Source organism: Mus caroli, unplaced genomic scaffold (assembly GCF_978045245.1).
Source record: "Mus caroli unplaced genomic scaffold, Mus_caroli_1 scaffold_12, whole genome shotgun sequence".
In the NCBI taxonomy this organism is placed as follows: Eukaryota; Metazoa; Chordata; class Mammalia; order Rodentia; family Muridae; genus Mus; species Mus caroli.
Genome location: NW_028227267.1, coordinates 27,738,550 through 27,761,732, shown reverse-complemented (window position 1 = coordinate 27,761,732; position 23,183 = coordinate 27,738,550). Strand labels below are relative to the sequence as shown.

At 49.3% G+C, this 23,183-nt stretch overlaps 1 protein-coding gene across 1 annotated transcript in view; it reads right to left on the bottom strand.

Annotated features, from left to right (window-relative positions):
- Grid1 (glutamate ionotropic receptor delta type subunit 1) overlaps positions 1 to 4,126 on the bottom strand; it is a 770,962-nt gene extending 766,836 nt beyond the window's left edge. Inside the window, exons 1-2 of the mRNA XM_021181815.3 lie at positions 3,929 to 4,126; positions 1,512 to 1,667 (exon numbers count right to left, since the gene is read on the bottom strand). Of these exons, the coding sequence (XP_021037474.1) occupies positions 1,512 to 1,667; positions 3,929 to 4,007 (235 nt within the window). The 5' untranslated portion in view covers positions 4,008 to 4,126. The remainder of the gene's footprint in view (positions 1 to 1,511; positions 1,668 to 3,928) is intronic.
- Positions 4,127 to 23,183: the final 19,057 nt, after the last annotated feature.

The following is a 23,183-nucleotide window of genomic DNA, read 5'->3' as shown; positions in this document are numbered from 1 at the left end:
TTCAGCTCTTGAGACTGAAGATTTGGGCATTTAAAACATCCTCCACCCTTTGAGTCTTACAGCCAGGCAGTCCCTCCCCAAGAGCTGCCCCCTTCTCATCCTTTGCTGTAGTTAAAACCAGAAGGCCCTCAAAGTCCTCCCCCATGCTGTGTGAAGATCCCAGCACTGTAGACTACATCCATCCATCCATCCGTGGCTCACCGATCTTGAGGGTTACCAGGTAGACAGTATATAACCCAAAGCAACAGGCAGACCCTAGGCCCAGCAAGCCCAGGGAGAAACTGACAGCTGAGCTCCCTGCCCTGTAGCCCCGCCAGTTCTGGGAAGAAGTCCCTACATGCTATGCTTTCTACTGTACCCCTGTATCAGAGGCACTCCGAAGCACTAGCACCACAACAGAGCCTTATTTGTTGTAAAGAAGACAAAGGAGAGCGGGGGGGGGGGGGGGGGGAGAATATAGTTGAGCAGGCTCCTGCCAGGGCCTTGACCAGAAATCAACAACAAGAGAGAGAGGACACTTCAAGAGCCTCCAGCTGAGTAGGCTTGGAGGGAATGCATGAGAAGGAAAGACAGAGGGAGCTGCTGTCACTAATGTATCAGAAGACATCAGACAACGGACATCTGCGGATGCTAAAAGCAGTAGTAGGTCCCATTACTTAATGTATAGTATGTGTTTTGCCTGCACGCATGTAAGTACACTCCGCGAGTGCAGGTGCCAGAGGGAGCCAGCAAAGACTGGTGGCCTCACTGGCTGCCCACCTGTTGCCCCTGCCTCCGCGAATCCTAAGCGAGCTAGCCGCGGGGGAAAGACTGTTGCCCTGGGCAGCTAGTATTTTTCTGCCATCAGACCTAGTCCAGCTAGGCTCTTTTCCTGAGCGAACAGCGCCCACCTCCGGTCCAGGCGGCAACGTCTCCTAGGTCCACCGCGCAGGCACAAGCAAAGACGGGCTACTCCAAACACAGTGGAGAGAGGCAGAGAAGCTGAGGACCAGAGGGGCAGAAGCCTCTAGGACCCACAGAGTGTGCAACCGAGCGCTCTCCACAGGCTGTGCTACAGACAGGACACACAGGAAGAGCTCTGAGCTACGAGCTCCCGTGGGCTGCAGGGCACAAGAGGCTTCTGGGGAAGTGCACACGACAACAACGAGAACCCGACACGAAGACACACCCACCCACAAACACGCGAGAAACAAAGACCTCCCTGAGCCACACGCCTGCTCGGTGGCGGCGCAGAGCGCACACGCGCATCCACCTGGCCGGAAAGAAGCCGCACAGTCCTGCCAGGAGAGCCGTTTGAGGTGCATAGAGGCTCTCCGCTTGCCCAGACCGCACCAAGCCACCCTACCTTGCTAGGCCTGGGAGGACACGCCACCATGCCTGGCATAGCAGCCAAGTAAGTGCCCAGGAGGCTCTGTACAACGGATTGGGTAGCAACCCTGCCTGAACCCATTGCTGCACGGCCTCACTGCCTGCAGCCTAGTGACTCATGCATAGGCTCAGTGACCACTCACCTTCTTGCACCGCCTGGAACGGATTATTGGCCTCGATGACCTTGATGGAGTAGGTGATCTTCTCACTCTGCAGGATGTCATCATTGAGGCTCAGGTCTGATACAGCCAACTGGAACACCCTGTCGTCCTTGGCTGCGTTCTCCTCGAAGATGGCACCTGAGGAAGAAGAGGGGTCAAGACCAAGCCTGGAGAGGAACCCTTCCCATGTTCATTTAGCCCTAGGGTCAGACCACTGGGTACCACGTGGTGGGAGGACTGAGCTAGACTTTGGTTTGGTTTAGTTTATAATGCTTTGTTGAGACAGGTTCTCCTTCTGTGCCCCTAGATGCTTTGAATTCATGGTGATTCTTTATGCCTCAGCCTTCACAAGTAGAGAGATTTCAGGCATGAGGCACTAGCCTCAAGACTCTGTGCTGATTGTTGATTGGGTAGTTTAAACATCTCCCACCATAACCCAAACGGGGTGTGTTCCCCTCCCCACATCATACACATGCACGGTTGACATGAGTTACACATGCATAGCCCACATGCTACCATCAGGTCACGTGTGCTTCTTAAGCAAAGCACCTCATGTCCCAGCCATGACCCATACAGTAAGAGGCTGAGGTAGCCTCCTGCTCAGATGCACCTGATGTGGTCCCATAAATCCCATCCCAGGAACCAGAGTGAATTCTCCAAAATGATAAGGTTCCCCTATCCCAATTCCAGAATGGAGTGATGACTTTTTTTTTTCATTTGCATTCCCTGGCGAATGCAGAAGTGAAAAGGTGGTCCACGGCCGGCTTTCCTGCACCAAAGACTTTTTTTTTTTCTTTAAGCAGAAGGCATTGATAGCCAGAATCTTGTATGGTCAAGATGCTACCAGGCCTGGTGGCTCTGCTCTTCGCTTCTCACTTCCTCTTCCTGTATGTATGAAAGGGGTGGGGCTATATCCTAAACCCCTAGACATTCTGATCTAGCAAGACTGGAGAGTCCCAGAAGAAACCACTCTTGAATGGCCCTTCTAGAAGCAGGAACAGCCCATCCGGAGCTCTGGCAGACCTGACGCTCTCACTAGGCACACAGCTTCACTGACCCTGCCCCTATAGCGGAGATCAGTTGGACTGCTGCTCTGGGGTCCTCACTGATCCCCCACACACACACACAGCCCCTTTACCAGGCGCCGAGGGTCATTGCCAAGGTCCTATTGCTTGGCCTTATAATTGCCCTGGAGCTGAGAGCTGGGTAGGAAAAGGACTCGGCTCCCGAATTCCTCACTATACTGGAGCCGCAATGCTGACCGCGAGACCCACTCTGGATCCTGGGCGGGAAGCACGTTTGGATCCTGGCCCGGCACCGGCACCAGAGGGGAGGCCGCAGCCCTTGGAGTAGAGACTCTGTCCCTGTCATCCCCTCCATCTCCTGCTCCGCGGGTAACATCAGCCACGTTTCCTCACACCTCCCAACCCCCAGTTTATCCGTGTTAGCTGGTCTTTCCCAACTTCCGGAAAGGCGACTGCAGAGGGGCTCCCCCATAAGCGACCGCTGTTAGTCCCCCAACCGGGCCCAACTTCCCGAGAACCCAGCCATTCTGCTCCAAACTCCTGATCACTACCCCTCCTCCGATCTCCCCTTCCTCTGCTTTTCCTCTTCTTCCTCTCCATTCCAGCGCCCCCCACCCCACTATCCATGCTCCTTCCGTTCACCCCTACCATCCACACTGTACGCTGGCCCCAAGACTTATATCAGGCAGAAACTCTAGGACTGTCCAGGATTGGGCTGCAGTTGCCACAACCAGATACACACACACACACACAAACACACACACACACACCGAGAGCTACACAGACACACACCGGGAAACGGGCAAGCACTGTGTCCACTCTAACAGGCTGACAGAACGCGACAGTCGCACTAAGAAGCTCTGATGGCCCCACACACCCCAACGCCCTCTCACAGTGACACCAACCCCGTGCCAGGTGCATACACACTGGCACGCTGACAGCACCCATCCACAGACACACATGGTTCCGCTTTGGCCTCTTTGATCTTGCCCTGCCAACTTAGCTAGCCCCGAGCCCTATCCGACCCTGGCCCCAATGTTTAAGCTGTGACGAGGGGTCCAGCCCGCGGACAGCCCCGCCAGGGGCACGCATCTCGACAAGGGTCTACCCCAGGTTCCCCGCAGCCGCGGCCCTAAGTGTCGGCAGAGGCCGCGGGGCCCCGCGCACTGACAGGAGCCCCGGGGAGTAGCGAGGTGCCCGCAGGAGCGCCGAGCGGCCAGAGCACAGCTCCTCCGCGGGGCGGCGCGGGCCTTCGGGGGAACACCGACTGCCGAGCCCCTCGGCCCGGGGAGCCGCTAAGTTTGGACTCCGCGCATCATCGGCTCTATTAGGTGGCCCCCGCCCAGCCACGGTCCGTCTGCTCTCCCAGCTCACCGATGTGGATGATGGAGTCGGCCCGCACCGTAACGCACTGGCATATCCAGGGAAGAAGCCACAGCGTCAGCGCTTCCATGTCCCCCGGGCGCGCGGCTCATCCGCCCGGGCCCGGGGCGAGGCCGAGGGCAGCGCGGAGCGGGGAGGCGCCGGTCCCGGTGCAGTCCCGGGCCGCTCCCCGGGAGAGCCGAGCCCGCCCGTGCGTCTTCCCCCGCGCTCCCGCCCCTGCGCCCTGCGCCCGCCCCAACCCAGCCCAGCCCAGCCCAGCGCTCTCGGGCTCCCGCGCCGGCTCTGGTTGCGGTTGCGGCGGCGCTCGCAGCCCGAGCCCAGGCCGGCGCGGCGGGGGCGGCCCGCGGCTGTGGCGGCGGCGCTTCCAGCGGCTCGAGCGGCTCTGGGGGCGGCAGAGGCAGAGGCAGAGGCGGCGGCGGCCCGGCCCGCGCAGCGGCTCCGGGCTGGCTATGTGTCTGAGCCCAGGCGAGGAGCGAACTGCGGAGGACGCCCCCTCCCCTCCCCCTCCCCCTCGGCGGCGCTTCCCCTCCCCTCCCGCCCGCCTCCCTCCCCTCCGCCCTCCTCTCCACCACGTGACTGCGGAGCCTTAGCCTAGCCGCGCGCCGCTCGCCCGCTCGTTGCTCGGAGGGGGCGCCCGGTGCTCCGCGCTCCCGGCTGGGGGATGCTACGAGGACCGCACCACGGTGGGGACTTGGTCTGTCTGCGGCGAGCCTAGGCTTGGCCGTGTGGGCCCGGCCTCTGGGTTCGCTGGAGAAATGGAGGAGGCACAGCCATCGACTACCCTCGGGGAGGGGGAACTCGGAACTCGCTGGCGCTGGGGGACTTCAGCCGAGATTCTGCAGTCCTGTCCCTGGCCAGAAACGGACCAGGGGGTCTCGGAACCCGACCCCCGACTCTTGCAGCCTGCAGAGAGACTACAGACCGGGGCACCGAGCCAGGCATCGGGATGCTTAGCGGGCGGGCGGCGGGCTCGAACCCTGACTGTCCGGGTAGATTTCGGCGGGCGTCCATCCCCCGCCCCCGGGGCGGTGCACTGAGCCCGGAGTCGGGCAGGAGGCTCAGACTCTGAAGCCCAATTCATGGCCGGAAACCGGCGCAGCCGTGACCGCGGCGCCTGGACGTGAGGAGCCTTCCAAGCGGCCGGCGCTCTCAGACAGCGACCTGTACGAAGCCTTCTAGCGCGAGCCCGGGAGGAAAGCTCGTTCCCAGCCGCGGAAACAGAGCGGGGCTCCCGCCGCCTCCGGGTTCCCTGACTCTGGCTGACCACCCCAGTGAAGCTGCTGAGAGATTGGGGGGGGGGGGGAATCGCAATCCGGTCTCACAATTCTCTCACCCAGGTCCTAGTTGGACGAGGCTCCACTTAACACACCTAAGATTTCAGGGAAACAGTTGAGCCCTCCAGGATTCTGATTCCCTCAGAAACCGGGTCCAGCTGAGCCAGGCAGAACTGGGCGCCAGGATGAGCACTGGGTTCAAAGAACCAAGATAGGCTCAGCTTTGCCTAGAGCTCCCAGCACCGTAGGAAAGGTTGAGAGCCATACAGGTCATAAAAAGATGTGGCGAGGACAGTTGAGGAGCTATGGGCCTGGGCTCTGGCCCAGCCTGAGGGAGAAAGGCAGCTATGGATTCCGGAAGAAGAAGATAGTTTCCAAAGGCTACTTGGGGAGGAGAAGCTTGCAGGCATTTGGTGCTGCTAGTGAGCCAAAAGAGGAAGAGAAGAAAGAACTGTGTGGGGAACGTGCATTTGTGTGTGTGTGTGAAGCTGCCAGCCACTGAGTTGTCACTGGCAAATTCTGCTTTTAAAGTGTTGGCGAGGAGTCTGTGCAGAGAGGCCAAAAGGGGCCTGGAAGCTGTTAGGCAGTGTCTCAGTTGACCAGAGGGGTAATGGGGCTATGCGACATCAAAGAGCACTGTTCTATGATGAGGGGACATGGTGAGCGCGGAAGAGAGAAAAGACCATGGCCCGCCCCGCGGGTGGGAGGGAGGCTGGGCTGCAGGACTAAGTGCGACCCTACACAACTTAACTTTTCAAGAAGGGTGCCACCACAGGACCCTGCGGTGGGAGGGGGGACGTGCCTATCCAGCTGATCCAAAATCACCACCTCTCCAGTTTTTCAGCCCTGCGAAGTTGCAGCGTTCCCTGGCTGAAAAGTTGTAGGGAAGTGGGAACTAAAGTCTCATCAGCTTCAGGATTTAACAATGTGGCTCCTCCTGTGGGGACTGACTCCATGGTGGAAAGACAGTAAGGAAGTGTGAACACAGGCACGCGGTCCAATCCTGGATGATGGAGTCACTATAGTTTGAGACCTGCAGGTCACATCTCAAGTTGGAGCCCCTGAAAATGTGTAGCCTGGAGAAATCTCCCCTCCTGAGCTGAGCACCCCTTGTCTTCAAACCCCGGGGTGCTACGGAGTCATTTGCCATCCCCGGGTAATCCAGAGAAGCTGGGGCCCATGAATCTGATCCACAGAACACTCCATACTAGAAGCCCAAGCTAGAAGGTCCTGCACACTCCATCCCTGGCCATTAGGGCAATTCTGCACAACTCTTACTTCTAGAGAAGTCCAGAGACCACAAGAGACCAAAGCAGACCCATCTCTAGGCAGGAGGACTGTGGTCTTGTCTCTGCTGCATGATGTTAGGATTGGCAGCAGCTCCCAGAGAGCAGGACTGGGGGCCATGCTCACCCAACCTTTGTTTCTAGCTGAGTTCAACTTTGACAAGTCCTTACCATCTCTGAGACTGCAAAACTCCTTCCTCAAAATCAGGTGTCTTTTTCTTTCCTTTCTCTCTCTCTCTCTCTCTCTCTCTCTCTCTCTCTCTCTCTCTCTCTCTCTCTCTCTCTCTCTCTCTCTCTCTTTTCTATTTATTTTACTTTTGACTTTTTTTTTACTGTTGTTTTGCTTTTGAGACAGAACAAACATTTGGTTTTTGTGCAGACTGACTCCATAGTGAAATGATGGTAAGTGTGATGTGGCCACTTAGAGTCTCCAATCCATGTAGCTTTGGCTGTCCTGGAGTATGCTTTGTAGACCAGGCTAACCTCACACAGAGATCTTCCTACCTCTACCTCCTGGGTGCTAGGGTTAAAAGCATGTGCCACTATGCCTGGCAAAATCAGGTTTGTTAAACTCAGGAAACACAGCACAAGTTCACTATTCTGTAATAACCTAGATATCGAAGGCAAGCTATCAGTGTCTAGGCCTCGAGATATATACCCATTGCTCAGAGGGAAAGAGTAATGCACACAGAAAGATAGGATTTGCCCACAACATGGGGGGAGTTGTTGGGAGAATCAGAACTCAGTCTTCTTGGGTTATCCCTCACTACACAAAGGTGTATTTATGGAAACCAAGAGTGAGTCAGTCTGTCCAATCCTTTAGTTGTAGTTCAGCCAACACCAGGAATTGCCTTGAAAGATCTCTTCGGTTAAAATGATTTTAAGGACATTTATTTAGCATGAAGACCTATGCTCAGCCCTCCCTTTCCTTCCCAGGGGGTAGGCTTTTACACACATGGACACTGAAGAAGGTTGTAGTCATCAGGCCTTTCCACTAAAGTTCTGCTGGGAGCCAGCAGTTTGCAACCAGCAATGCAGGCCAAATGTCCAGACAAAGAGAGAGGCCACAGGGGCCCACTTGGAAGACACAACCGTTGTGACTGGCACTCTAGAAACACAAATCTCACCAGTCTCCACCGCCATTCTCATTCCAGACAATAACTGGGTCAAGAAAAGGACACCTGGAATCCTGGCCCTCCTTGTGACCTGTGATCCTGGCAGGTCTGGGGGGTCTCCTACCCAAGTAGAGCCACCATCTGACCAGCCCCAGAACAGGTGCATCCTAAGGATGTACGCCCCTAGGGAGCTGTCCAGGGTACCTGAGACCAGCATCTTCCTCCTGCTAAGCACAGCTGGCGGTCCAGCTACAATTGCAGAAAGGGTGCAGCTGGCAGACAGACCACAAGGAAGTCTACAGCTTTGGCTATGGAAGCTTAGCTCCCTTATGTGCACATGGAAGAGGCTAGGCAGACCCAAGCCAAGCTGTAGAGGGCTCAGCCGGCATCTAGGAAAGAACGCTCACTACCCACAGGCTCCAAGGAACCTACTCACTGGTAGGACCTGAGGAGAGTCACTGCCTCCCTACCCAGCTTCCCATTGCTGCTTTGCCTTGCTTTATTTTGTTTGCCGTGCAAGGTCTTACCGTGCATCTTAGACCACCCACGAATTTGAGAACCTCCTGTTTCAGCCCCCAAAATGGAATTGTAGGTGTGTGCAGGCTGCTGGGGTATGCCCCAGATGACTACTATTGTTGTTGTTGCTGCTGCTGCTGCTGCTGCTGCTGCTGCTGCTGCTGCTGCTGCTGGAGCTACTACTTCTCTTCCTCCTTCCTCCTTCTCCTACTTTTCCTCTCCTTTCTCCTCCTCTTCCTCGTCTTCTTCCGTCTCCTCTTCCTCCTCCTCCTCTCCCTCCTCTTCCTCTTCCTCTTCTTCTTTCTCCTCCTCTTTCTCTTCTTCTTCCTCCTCTTCCTCTTCTTCCTCCTCCTCCTTTCCCTCTTCCTCCCCCTCCTCCTCTTCCTCCTCTTCCTCCTTTAACACACTCCCTTATTGCTTGTTTCCTCCATTCCCGCAGCAGCCGTCTGACACAACTGTTGAATGATAATGACCCAGCTCTGCTTTGTCTCCTTTGCCAAGCTCTCTCATCTCGTTTTTAGTACTTATATTTATTTGATCATCCTTTATATGACTATGTGTGGGTTTTTGTTTGTTTGTTTTTGTTTTTGTTTTTGTTTTGTTTTGTTTTAGTTTGCTTTCCCTGTTGGTCATTCTCTTGAGTTTTTACTTTAAAATTTCCCAGGCCAGCAATCTCTAGTCTCACTTATTCCATGATTCGAAGCTTCATTGATTTAGTCTCCGGTTTTATGGAGGACAGTGTGGCTGGAGAAAGTGCAGCTGGGGATAGCCTCCTCCCAAGAGCGGGATGCTGAGTCGGCACCAGGGCAGGACCTGCACGGCTGAGGGCACTGTCGATAATGTAGGCATCACCATGGCTGGCAGCCCAGGAGCCACATGCCAATGAGGAGGGGAAAAAAAGATCATGTCTTGTGTGCTCACACCCCAACAGAAGAAGCACCTCATCTTTGTAAGGAAAGGTTTCCTTCATCTATTCCCTTATACAGAACAGAAGATGCAGTGTGATATAGAATCAACCACCCAAAGAAGTTACCTGTGGGGGAGAAAATGCCTCCTTTGAAAAAGCAGGCTAGATTGCTGGATCCAGAAGGGTGCTTTGGGCAGGAAGATGGCAGGGTCAAACCACAACTAGAGCCATCTGAGGCTCCCACAAAAAATACTCTGGAACCTCCTAATCCCTTGGATCCCTGGAAGATCCACCCCTTCCTTCAGGCTTTCTGAAAGAAGAAGAAAAGTGAAGTTTGCACAATGATGTCTCGAGTTGAAAGGGACAATCCAAGGGAAGTAAGGTGTGGGCCCCAGAGCTGTCATGCCAGCCTCTGGAGGAGCAGTGTTTGCATCCTTCCAATCAGAGGCTCTGCAGTCTATAAGCTTGGGGAATCTGCAGGGCAGGTCCATGCTCCTGGGACACCTAAGCCCAACAATGAATATGGGTCTCCTGCTGCCACTCAGACCTTTGAGGCCACACCTAAGCACAAGGTCTGGCCCTGCCCCATCCCAGTTACTTGCTGACTCCCCAGCTTCCCAGCCATGATGGCTACCACAGCTTCTCCACTCTATTCCACCAGCCCTGCATCTGCATCCCTGCCCTTTTAAACCTTGGGGACCGCTGTCCCACCACTATGTGGTTAACAGGACTAAGTGGCTGGGACCTGAACCCTAGCCTGTCTGTCTACTTCGGAGCCAACGTCAGGCCCCAACACCCTCATCAGGCATGGCCCAGCCAACCCAAGACAGAGAACACCCAGAGCTCAGCCCTTCTCTCTGCTGCCCAGGGCTCCTCTTGCAGCTGCCTGAAAGACTGAAGGATCGGCCAATCCTAAGCTGAGACGATGACTGGAGTTTAGAATGTCAATGTGTTTCCTATACAGGAAGAGATGGGAAGAAAAGCCCATGGAAAAGAAAGTATAGATTGGAGGGCACTAGGATGGAAGTTGCCACAATAGTTCTTGTTGGAGATGCAGAAGCCAGACACACACCTTCCTAGATCCATATCAACAGAACAGGCACCCTGGGTGGCCATATTGCAGCAAAGACGTGTCAACCATGGTATCTTCGGTGGGCATCCCAGGGAAGTCAGGGAGCCACTAACTAAAGGTCTAAAGATGGCTCAGTGGCAAGAATATTCACTGTTCTTCAGGAACAGCAAGTTCTATTCCACGGCTCACAACTAGCTAAACTCAGCTCTAAAACATCTGCTGCCCTCTTGTGGCCCCCAAGCACACCTGCAACCACATAGTGTATACACGTTAAATAAAAAATGTTTGTTTGTTTTTTCTATGAGTCCTAACAGGAGGAAAAGGCCCTTGGCCACCTGGCTACCAAGAAACATGGGAAATTTCCCACCCTGACTCTGTACAGGATGCTCTCTGACATTCACATGTTCTCTGCTGTCCCCAGAGATGAGTGGCAGGTGTCCCTCCATGAGGTAGGAGCTTGGGGATCAGACGACCTTGGTCCAGCCTGTTCCTTGTCTACAATGTTGCTCCTGAATGCCAGCCTTCACAGTGTAAGTTCCAAATACAGCTAATAATTACAGTAGGTGTGTCCACCTCCCACAACGCATCAGATGGAGCCCAGCAACTGCCCCCAACCCAAGCCTGCAGCTCCTCAGATCTGTGCCCCAACACTTCCAGGGTGGGCTGGGTCCACATAGATTCTTGGCTCACCCTGCAACTCACTGGGTCCTCCAACTAGACACAGCATTCAACGTGCCCATTTCCGAGAGCAGGCTCTCTCCTATAAAACTTGATTGTAACTGATTTTTCTATTTTGATGCCACGGTGTATTTAGCACCCTGTAAGCCTAAGGATAGGGGATGCTACCTCCAAGGGCCACCCCTTGTAAGCTCAACTTGAAAGAAGGGCTCCCTGGAGCTCCTTCGGGTGAAGCATGAATACATAGAAACCTTGGCCCACCACTGAAGTCCTGGGCCATCTCAGGCAAAGTCTTAACTATCCAGAGATATATCCAAAAGTAGAGATGGTCCCAGGATTTGGGTATGGGGACACAGAAGAGTGAGTAAAGGGGGTCTGGGTGCCTTGCAGTCCTCATGCCTCAGTGTAGGATGGAGACAGGGTGGGGTCAGAGTCCCTGAGGCTGCACACCTGGTGGCTGCTCTCCTGTTATGTTTGTTTACTTTGCTTTTGGACACAGGATCTCCCTTTGATGTCCTAGCTGACCCCAACCTCCCCAGTGTTATGATTACTTGCCCAGGCCCTAGGTCCTCTTAGACTGCTTCAGAGTTGGGATAAATTAGAGATAAAGGAGAAAGGGGGAAGTATTCCTTAGAGGTCAGGGGTCAGGGCTTAACCACTAGAGGCGCCCACAGCACAAATACTAGATGGATTCCTGCCAGTGATCCACACAAGACTTTGTCAGAACTGGGCTCTTATGTCCACTTTACAAAAGAGATCAGAGTTAGCATACAGCAGGAAAGTTCACGGATGGAGCGAACAAGCCATCTGCACCCCTCCCCCTCCCCCCAAAAAAGATGTCCACATCCTGATTTGGAAAAAAAAATTTGCAGGTTTAAGTAAGTTTCTGGGTATAAGGAGATTGTCCTGGATTGTCAAAATGTCCCCTACACCCAATCGTGAATGTCTCCTTAAGGCTAAGGGAGGCTACACAGATGGTGTCACTGTGTAGCCTGTGTCACTACAGAGGCAGGGACAGGGGTGATGCACTCACAAGCCAAAGAATTCTAGCAGCCACCAGAAGCAAGGGGCGCAAAGCCTGATTGCCCAGAGCCTCTGGGGAGGAGAGGGGCCCAGCTGACTTTACCCAGCTTCCCAACCAACAGAGAAAAGGAAAAGATATTGTCTCAAGTTCAGTGATGTAACAACAAAGCAAATTAACAAAAAGAAGCAGCCCAAACCTGGAGCAGCTTAGCCCAAGCCTGGGGACACACTCCAGCTCCCTGGAAGCTCAACCCCACATGAGTCCAGGTTGCAGATACCCCAAGCATCAGCCATGTGTGCCCTCATATGGAGGCCAGAAAATAGGCTGAAAGGCAGGGAACATCTCTCAGTGAGAAACCACCATTGGACCTTTTCCACCACTTCCCCTTAGCCTGTGTGGGTCACAAGGCCACGGGAGACAGGGGTCAGCAGGAGAGAGACTGCTGGCCACAGCCACCAGGTGACAGGTGTATCTGAGACACACTGCAGACAATCTGCCCTACTTTCCAATAGCAAGCCATCCCACCTTATTTCTCTCAAGACAGAAAGCCCTTTTTTGTTTCTATTCAAAAAAAAAAAAAAAAGCTTGTTTCGATGTCTCCTTTGGTCTAGAACATGTGGAAAAGAACATCCCGCAATCCAAAACGCCATAGCCATGACCTTCCTTCAACCAGGCGTGGCTCTGGGGGTCTTTTGGGGCCATGACATGTTGGCCAAAGCTCTGCCCATGAAGAATAAAATATGGCCGCTCAATAAATGGCTGTGCCCTGCGTTTTCTCTTCTTCCTACCTGAAAAATATACAGGGTCTTAGAAGCCATTGGTCATGTCAGGACCTTGTGAAGCCACACATGGATGACCCTGAGCTAGCCCATAAGCTTGCCACTCATGAGCCCCGATTCCAGAGCCAGCTGTACCTCCACACGCATTAGCTACCATGCGGGCATTTCCATGCCAAGAGACTACTGGCCTTCGCTGATGCCACCAACCAGTGATTTCACGATTCATCCATCTTGATGTTGTTGTTATTGTTATTGTTGTTGTTGATGATGATGTTATTGTTTTATTGAGGAGTTTTGTTTTGAGTCTTACTTTGTAGCCCAAGTTGGCTTCAAACTCAGGCTCCTCCTGTCTCAGCCTCCCAAGCACTGGGCTTATGAGATTATCCCACCAGGCTGAGTGACCTGTCCTTTTTTCTATTCAAGGACAGCAATTGTTTTTTCTTATTGCTTGACTTCCAGTGGCAGAGCACCTGCCTATCACACATTAGAGCCAGCACCACAGCGGACCGGAAACTCCACAGAGAAAGGACTTGTACTTATGCCTTATTTCTAGTACCCAGAACAGTAGCTGTTATACCCAGGAGATTTTGATGTGTTAAATCAATCAGTTAGCATCTCAATAAAGATTTCCTGAAAACACGGTTTTTAGTAGCTGATCAGGTTTTGCCCCACAGAATAGAGCATACTTGATAAAACTGGTCATACAATACTACTGTAAGATCTTTGTGTATATATTTTCTGCTCTTACACAATTGTTTTCTTAGGATAAATGCCCAGAACTGGAATTATTAGGTGAAAGGCTATAAAATATTTAAGTCTTTTAATGTATAATTCCCAGAGTACCCTCCAAAGCTGTTTTTTAAGCCAATTTACACTCCCGCACACAATTAATGAAAACATCGTCTCTATCCCGTCCCAAGCACAGGCATTATTCATTTCTTTCTTGCTTTTTTCTTTTTCTTTTCTTTTCTTTTTTTTTTTCCATCCTGATAAGTGAGTGTATTTATCTCAAAACTGCAGCGAAGCACATTCCCGACTCCCTAGGAACACTGAGGACTCTGCCAGTCTGGGGTCTTTGGCTGGTCCCCTTCCAAAAGTTCCTGGCACCTATTCTTTTGTTGTAGGTGCCACATGTGGTGTTGATGAAGTCTTTGGCCAGTGTTCAATCCCCTCAGGAAGAGGGACGGGAGGAACGAAGCGTGGGAACGAGGTGCCTAAGACAAGAACCCTGGATTCCTGAAGATCTCAGGACCCTAACCACTAAGGATGACATCCTTCAATGAAGCTGGTCACCTGTTAAGAGGCATACTGGGTGGGACAGACAGACTGACATGCTGATCTTAGATCCAGAGCTTAGGGGCGGCAGTGACGTTGGATAGGTGCAAGGGAAACAAGACCTTCCTCTGGAAACAGAGTGGAAGGGAGCTGATATCAGGGATACCCCAGCAGGGATGAATAAGAAGATCAGGAGAGACTTCCAGGAGAAAAGACATAAAGCGTATGTTTATAAAGCATAAGACGCGCCCCTCTGAGGTGAGCTGTTCTTAGGACTGCAAGCCCTCCAATGGAACTAAGCATCCTCAGAGGACAACCGGAACAGCTACTCGGTAACCCGTGAAGGAGCACCAGGCACAGAAAAGCCCCAAACAGAATGGAGACCGTGATCTCGGGCTCTCGAACACACCACCCCCTACCCCAACTCCTGCAACCAGGACAAGTCAGGGAACCCACCAGCACAGCCGCAGTTGTCAAGCTGGACCAGCTAAGCCCTCCCAGAGCAGCCGTGGTGCAATGCTGCCCTCTGCTGGCCATTGCTGGAAATGTAGAACTTCGAGGCGATTAAGGAAGAGACTCATCTGGCAGTTTGTCCTTGGTCTTAATGAAAACAAGTGACTCTATTGCCTGCTTTGGGGGCCCCTTTCTTCAAACTGGATCGCCTCGCCCAGCCTTAAAATGGAGGGAGACGCCTAGTTTTATTGAAACTTGATGTGTCATGTTTGGTTGATAACCCTGAGGCCTGCTGTTTCTGAAGAGAAACGGAGAAGGAGTGGATGGGTGTTGGGGTGGAGGGGTGGGGGGGCATGTCGTGGGGAGAGAGGAGTGACAGACTTGGAGGAGAGGAAGAAGAGGAAACTGCAGTCGATATGTAATATACGATGGAAAAACAAGAGATGGGGGAAGGAGGGAAGGAAGGAGGATGGGAGGGAGAGGGAAGGGAGAAAGAAAGAAAGAGAGAGAGAGAGAGAGGGAGGGAGGGAGGGAGGGAGGGAGGGAGGGAGGGAGGGAGGGAGGAAGGAAGGAAGGAAGGAAGGAAGGAAGGAAGGAAGGAAGGAAGGAAGGAAGGAAGGGAGAAAGAAAAGAAGGAAATGAAGGAGGGAGGGAAGGGAGGGAGAGAAGACACCACTAGGCTGTGAAGCCTGAACACCACAACAGTGATGTGTAGCCACAATATCCCCAATGGTAAAGCAGTGACCCATATCTTGGGAGTCACCATTAACTGTGTAATTAAAATTAAGGTTCACTCAGTAGGAAGTACCTCATGCCTGGTATTGTGAACATAACAAAGTATCTATGGGTGGAGCCCTCATAGGCCTTAGAGGAAAATTTACTGCTGCCACGTCCCTAAATCAACATGGCTTGTAACTGTATTCTAAGTATTTATCCTGAGACCCACAGAGAGTGTAGCTCTCGCTCCTCCTCAGAGTTTCTTTTTGCAGTAGATGGAGACCTGGACAGAGATGGACACCTGGTCCAAATGCAGAGAACATGTGAGGATGGCGTTCCCAGACGCTATTTGCATGGCTACAGTACCACCTATCACTGTCAATCACCTCACATGAACTGGGCACATTGTCACGTGCCTGTAACCTGCCCACCATGTGCTCAGGAGACTGAGGCAGAGGGATCATGAGTTCAAGGGCGGTTCACAACTGAAAACCATGTTGCACTTGGCCAAGTCGGACTCCTCAGCATGTGCTCAAAGGCCTTCATAACTTTGCATCCCCTAATCCAACCTGTCTCCAGAGATGTGTTAACTATGCCCTTGGAATTTCCAGTCAGTGGGAAATTCGTAACCCAACACACCGTAGTGAGACGGAAGAAGACCAGAGACCTGAAGAAAGCATAAACGCAGATGGAGAAGAAAGGGTGCAGACACCTTACTGTTCTACAACACAGGCACAAACTTAGGAGAGATACAGACAGAGAGAGGGGGGAGAAGGAGAGGGAGGGAGGGAGGGAGGGAGGGAGGGAGGGAGGGAGGGAGGGAGGGAAAGGAGAGAAAGAGGCAGGAAACAGTGGGATGTCAGCTTCAGTGAACCAAAAAACTCCAGATGGAGGAGAAAATATCTTCCAAGAATGAAGAAGAAATAAAGATTTTTTTTTCAGGTAAACACAAGCTTAGAGAGTTCATTTAGAAATAAATATTCACTAAAGGAAATGATAGAGGAAGTATTTCAAGCAGAAAGAACGGGATCCCAGGTGAGGGGGCCGATGCGCAACAGTAACGCCTGCAGAGAGAGAAAGGCTCAGAATTGAAAAAATGAGGTAGTAGCTACCTTGGGCAGGGAAAACAGAGAGACTCCTGATTAACTGCAGAGCATGGGGAACTGGCCATGCAGAGGTTTGTTAGGGGAAAAGGGTTAAAAACAGGGTCTTGCTATATAGCCCAGACTGGCCTGAAACTTGAGGTCATCCTATCTCTATCTACTGATTACGGGTACACACCACCATGTCTGGCTAGTATACAGATGTTAACTTTGAGGGAAAATAGAGACAGATACAGAGAGTGGCAGAATAATTTCTGAGAGAGATTGCATGATAAAATAGTATAGAGTTAAACCCAAGGAATTGAGACAAAAAGAAACATAGGCAAGACTGGCAAATGCACAAACAAAAATGGTATTTTTTTAAATTTTATTCTCAGATACATTACAGCAGTTTCTTCTCCTTCCACTCCTACACACACACACACACACACACACATCCCCTCTCCCCTAATCCACTCCTCTTTTCCCTTCAGAAAAGGACAGGCCTCTAAGGGATATCAACCAACATGGCATATCAAGTTATAATAAGAGTAAGCACAGCCCCTCATATCAGGGCTGGACAAGGCAACCCAGTAGGAGGAAAAGGGACCCAAGAGCAGGCAAAGAGTCAGAAGCAGCCCCTGCTCCCTCTGTTAGGAGCCCCACAATAGGACCAAGCTACACAACCATAGCATATATGCAGAGGGCCTAGGCCAGATGTATGCAGGCTCTCTGCTGATTTGGTGGTCTCTGTGAGCCCCATTTAGTTGATTCTGTGACCCTTTTTCTTGTGGTGTCTTCAATCCCTTGGTTCCTACAATCCTTCCTCCCCTCTTCCGCACAGTTCCCCAAGCTCCGCCTCATGCTTGCCTGTGGGTCTCTCATCTGTTCCCATCAGTTGCCGAGTGAAGACTCTCCGTTGGCGATTATGCTAGGCTCCGGTCTGCAAGTTCAGCAGAATGCATTTCATTGATTTGTTTTTGTTTTGTTTTTCCAGTTGTGTTTGGTTCTATGGTGGTCTCTGGGCTATCCTGGCCCTCCAGGCAGTGTCAGGCGTGGGCTCCCTCTAACAACGGCATGGGTCTTAGTTGGCCACTCCCACAAGTTCTGTGCCACCTTTACTCCAGCACATTTTGCAGACTGGGCAAATTGTAGGTTGACAATCTTTAGACTGGGTTGGTGTCCCAACCTCTCCACTGGAAGGCTTGCCTGGTTACTGAAGATGGCCAGTTCAGACTCTGTATCCCCCACTGGGAGTCTTTGCGAGGGCCACCCTCATGGATTGCTGGGAGTTTCCATTGTCCTAGGTTTCTACCTCGCCCACAAAATGTCCCCCAGCTCCAGTTCTCCCTCCCCCTCCCCCTCTCCCTCCCTCTCCCCTCCCTTTCCCCTCCCCCTCCCTCTCTCTCTCCCTCCTCTCCATCCTTCCTAACCTGATCACTCTTGTTCCCATCCCTCACTCCATCCCCAGTCCACCCACAAAATCTATTCTAATCTATTCTATTTTCCCTTCCCGGGGAGAGTCATGCATCTCCCCTTGAGCCGTCCTTGTTTCTTAGCCTCTCTGGGTCTGTGGATTGTAGCATGGTTGTCCTTTACTTATCAGCTAATGTCCACTTATAAGTGAGTACGTACCATGTTTGTCTTTCTGGGTCTGGATTACCCCACTGATTTTTTTTTCCTGATTCCAACCATTTGCCTGCAAATCCGTGGTGGTTTTTTTGTTTTGGTTTGGTTTGGGTTTTTTGGTTTTTGGTTTTTGGTTTTTTCGAGACAGAGTTTCTCTGTATAGCTCTGGAACTCACTTTGTAGACCAGGCTGGCCTCGAATTCAGAAATCCGCCTGCCTCTGCCTCCCAAGTGCTGGGATTAAAGACGTGCGCCACCACTGCCCCGCAGTGTTATTTTTTAAACAACTGAGTAGTACTCCATTGTGTAAATATACCATATTTTACCCATTCTTCGGTTGAGGGACATCTAGGTTGTTTCCAGTTTCTGACTGTTATAAATTGTAGGCATAATGTTTTTGTATGCTGTGTAGTTTTCCCTGGCGTCGTTCAAATGCTGATTTCTCTCTTTCAATCCAGATGCGGCATTGGGGTGCTTATACCAAGAGCTTTCTGTCTCAAGTTTGTGTAAACGTTTCTCACTATTTATTCTCTGCCCTGTCAACAAATGCTAGTCATCCAATGGCGAGGTAGAATGCAGAATAGGGTGGGACATCCACCAGGCAGAGGAAAAGGGGAGGGGTCAGATCAGTGGCAGGATGGAGGAACTGGAGCCATGAAGAAGGGCTCCAAAGAGCCAGATCAATAATAATATGCAAGTATCATGGGATGAGCCAGATTAGCATAGGTTAGATCATCTAACTGTTCAGATATTGAGGTGCAGTTTTGAATAAATCTTATTTTTTCTGTGTGGCTACTGGGGAATAGCAAAGGTAAAGAAATACAGCCACCTGATTAATTCACTTCTTATACTTATATTAAAGACAATTCCTTTAAAAGTGCTATGTATGTAACTGAGCAAATGTCTTCTGATAGGATGGAGTCCTTCGGGTATATGTCCAGGAGTGGTTCAGTTGGGTCTTGGGGTAGATTGATTCCCAATTTTTCTGAGAAATCACCATATTGATTTCCAAAGTGGCTGTACAAGTTTGCACTCCCACCAGCAATAAAGGAATGTCCCCCTTGCTCCACATCAACAGCGTGAGCTTTTTATATTAGCCACTCTGACAGGTGTAAGGTGGAATCTCAGAGTCATTTTGATCTGCTTTTTCCTGATGGCTAAAGATGTTGAACATTTCTTTAAGTGTTTTTTGGTTTGGTTTGGTTTGGTTTGGTTTGGTTTGGTTTGGTTTGGTTTGGTTTGGAGTTTTCTTCTTTTTTTGTTTTGTTTTAATTTCTTTTGTTTTTTTGGCCACTCGAGATTTCTGCTGACAATTCTTTGTTTAAATCTGTACCTCACTTTTAATTGGATTATTTTGGTGTGTTGATGTCTAGTTTATTGAGCTCTATATATATTTGGAGCCCTCTGTCAGATGTGGAGTTGGTGAAGATCTTTTCCCACTGTAGCTTTAATGTTTGTCCTATCATCGGTGTCCTTTGCCTTACAGAAGCTGTTCAGTTTCATGCAATCCCATGGATTCATTGTTGATCTTAGAACCTGTGCTATTGGTGTTCATGAAGTTGTCTCCTGTGCCAAAGCATCCAAGGCTATTTCCTACTTTCCCTTCTATCAGGCTCAGTGAACCTGGCTTTATGTTGAGATCTTTGATACACTCGGACTTGAGTTTTGTGCAGGGTAATAGATAGGGATTTATTTACATTCTTCTCCATGCCAACATCCAGCTTGAGCAGCACCGTTTGTTGAAGATGCTTCCTTTTTTCTCTTGTACATTTATGGCTTCTTTTATCAAAAATCTGGTGTCTGTAGGTTTGTAGATTTACTCCTGGTTCTTCAACTTGATTCCATTAATCAACCTATCTGTTTCTGTGCCAATGCCATGTTGTTTTGAAGTCAGAAATGCTGGCACCTCCGGAAGTTGTTTTATTGTATAGGTTTAGCTATCCTGGATTGTTGTTGTTGTTTTTCCATATAACGTTGAGTATTATTTTTTAAGGGCCTAGAAAAATTGTGTTGGAGAGAGACACGGGCAGGTGGAAGACACCCAGAGGCCCACCAAATGTCACAAGACACACAAGCGGACAGGCATCACTACAATGAGCAAGTGTGTGAAGAAGAGATGGGAGAAAAAGGGATGTAGAATGGTCTGTGCACTATGAAGAGAGGTGGACCTGGAGACATGAGGGTGGTGAGGATCAGCTGATGTGGTGTGTCTGGGTCCATAGCCCTGAAGCAGTAGGGAATCTGTATTGATGTCTGTGGCCCATGTTACCACCAAAGACCATATAAGCATCCTTGGTCTGGGCTACCACATGGGACCATGTTGATGTCCAAAAGTGGAGCAAAACTGGCCCTGATGGTGGAAACATAGGAAAGCCAACCCTGGCCCTTGCCAGCTGCCACAGAGCTGGCCCAAGACCTTGCCTGGGCAAAGCTCTTGCCTGGGCGCAGGCACAGGAGAACTGGCAGGCTGAACAACTCAGCTGCCACCAGGGCTTTGATTGGCCCACCCCAACATCCACCCCACCTATGAACTGCTGGAGCCTGTGAAGGGGCCAGTTCTGCAGATACAAGCTGCAGGATCTCCATGACACAGGGCAAAGCCAAGATATCTGAGAGAAGACCCAGTGAGGATCCAGTACTGATGGTGTAGCAGAAGCCAGAGGCCTCATACCAGACCAATGACTCATGGCAATAAACATGTGCAAGTAAAGTTGTCTGGACAAAAGGGTATACTGTGGGACAAAACGTTATACACTGCAGATGAGATCCACAATGAGGTGTTTTCTTTGTTTGATATTTTCTGTTGGGGGGAAGTTGCAAGGGCAGAGAGGAGATACAGAGGGACAGGAGATGAATGTAATTAGGGTGTGTGATGAGAAATTCAAGAAAAGGGGAAAATGTGTTGGAATTTTGATGGGGATTGTGTTGATTTGGTAAGATGGCCATTTTTACTTGTATATCATATATATATTAGATATATACATATATATCATAGATATATATTATATATCATATATATTAGATAAGATAGATATATAATAAATATATTTAGATATAATGGATATACCATATATAATATATAATAATATAATACATAATAGATAATATTTATATATGTAATAATAGTATATAATCGATCTTACTGGTCCATGGAAGACCTTTTCTCTTCTGATATCCTCCTCAGTTTCTTTCTTCAGATACTTGACATTCTTATCATACAGGTCTTTCTTTCCCTTGCTTGGTTAGAATTAGTCTGAGATATTCTGTAGTATTTGTGGTTATTGTGAAGGCTGTTGTTTCCCTGATTTCTTTCTCAGCCTCTTTTTCATTTGTATATAAGACAGCTATCAATTTTTTGAGTTAATCTTGTATCCAGCCACTTTGCTGATGGTGTTTATCAGCTGTAGGAGTTCTGTGATAGAATTTTTGGGGTGGCTTATGTGTACAATCGTATCATATGAGAATAGTGATAATTTAATTTCCTCTTTTCCAATTTGTATCCCCTTGATCTCTTTTAGTAGTTTATTCCTCTAGCTAGAACTTTAAAAACTATATTAAATAGATATAGAGAGAGTGGACAGCCTTGTCTTGTTCCTGATTTTCATGGAATTGCTTTAACTTTCGCTCCATTTAATTTGGTGTTGGCTGTAAGCTTTCTGTAAATTGTCTTTATTGTGTTTAGGTATATCCCTTGTATCCCCAATCTCCCCAAGACTTTTATCATGACAGGGTGTTGGACTTTGTCAAAGGCTTTTTCAACATCTAATGAGACGATTGTGTGGGTTTTTTTCTTTCAGTTTGTTTATATGTTGAATTGCATTGACAGAGTTTCATATGTTGAACCATCCCTGCATTCTGGGATAAAGCCTACTTTATCATGGTGAATGATCTTTCTTATAAGTTCTTGGATTCCGTTTCCAAGTACATTATTAAGTGTCTTTGCATTAGTGTTCATGAGGAAAATTGGTCTGAAATTTTCTTTCTTTGTTGAATCTTTGTGTGATTTGAGAATCAGAGTGACTGTGGCCTCATAAAATGAATTTTGCAGTATTTCTTCTGTTTCTATTTTGTGGAATAATTTGAAGAGTATTGATATCATTTCTTCTTTGGAAGTCTGGTGTAATTCTGTGCTAAAATAATTTGGCCCTGCGCTATTTTTGGTTAGGAGACTTTGAATAACTCCTTCTATTTCCTTAGGGATTATAGGTCTAATTAAATTGTTTATCTCACCCTGATTTAACTTTGGTCCTATCAAGAAAATTCCTCATTTCTTTTAGATTTTTTCAAGTTTTTTTGGAATATAGATTGTCAAAGACAGACCTAATAATTCTTTGGGATTTTCTCAGTGTCTGTTGCTATATCCCTCCTTTTTGTTTCTGGTTTTGTTAATTTGAATATTCTATCTGCCTTTTACTTAGTTTGGCTAAGAGTTTGTATATCTTGTTGATTTTTTTTCAAAGAACCTACTTTTTGTACCATTGAGTCTTTGTAACATTCTCTTTATGTTTGGTGTTTGTTTGTTTGTTTGTTTTTGTTTTTCAAGACAGGGTTTCTCTGTATAGCCCTGGCTGTCCTGGAACTCACTCTGTAGATCAGGGTGGCCTCGAACTCAGAAATCCTCCTGCCTCTGCCTCCCTAGTGCTGGGATTAAAGGCGTGCTCCACCACGCCCAGCTAACATTCTCTTTATTCCTAGTTGATTGACTTTATTTCTTTTTTTTTTCCTACTATTTAATCCTTTCAGGTACGATGCTTCTTTTTTGATCTAGGTGTGCTTTTAAGTCACTAGTATGAGATCTCTTCAGTTTCTTTACATCACTTAGTGCTATGAATGTTCCTCTTAGCACTGCTTTCATTGTGTCCCATAAGTTTGGTGTGTTGTGCATTTGTTTCACAGAGTCTTTAATTTCTTTCTTTATGTCTGCCTTGACTCAGTGAGAGATGTTCAGTTTCCATGAGTTTGTAGGTTTTCTGTTGTTTCGGCTATTGTTGAAATCCAGCTTTAATCCATGGTGGTCTGATAGGATGCAGGAAGTTATTTCAATTTTCTTGTATCTGTTGAGGCTTGCTTGGTGACTGAGTATATGGTCAATTTTGGAGAAAGTTCCATGAGGTGCTGAGAATAAAGTGTATTCTTTTGTGTTTGGATGAAATGTTCTGTTGATATCCTTAGTTCCATTTGGTTCATAACATCTGTTAGCTACGGTATTTCCCTGTTTATTTTTTTCTCTGGATGACCTGACCATTAGTGAGAGTTCGGTATTGAAGTCTCCCATTATCAATGTGTGAGGTCCATGTGTGGCTTAAGCTTTAGCTATGCTCCCATTTGGTTTGGGATATAGATGTTAAGAATTTTTTACAAATCATCTTGGTTAATTTTTTCTTTGATGAGTATGAAGTGTCCTTCCCTATCTCTTTTGATGAACTTACATTTGAAGTCT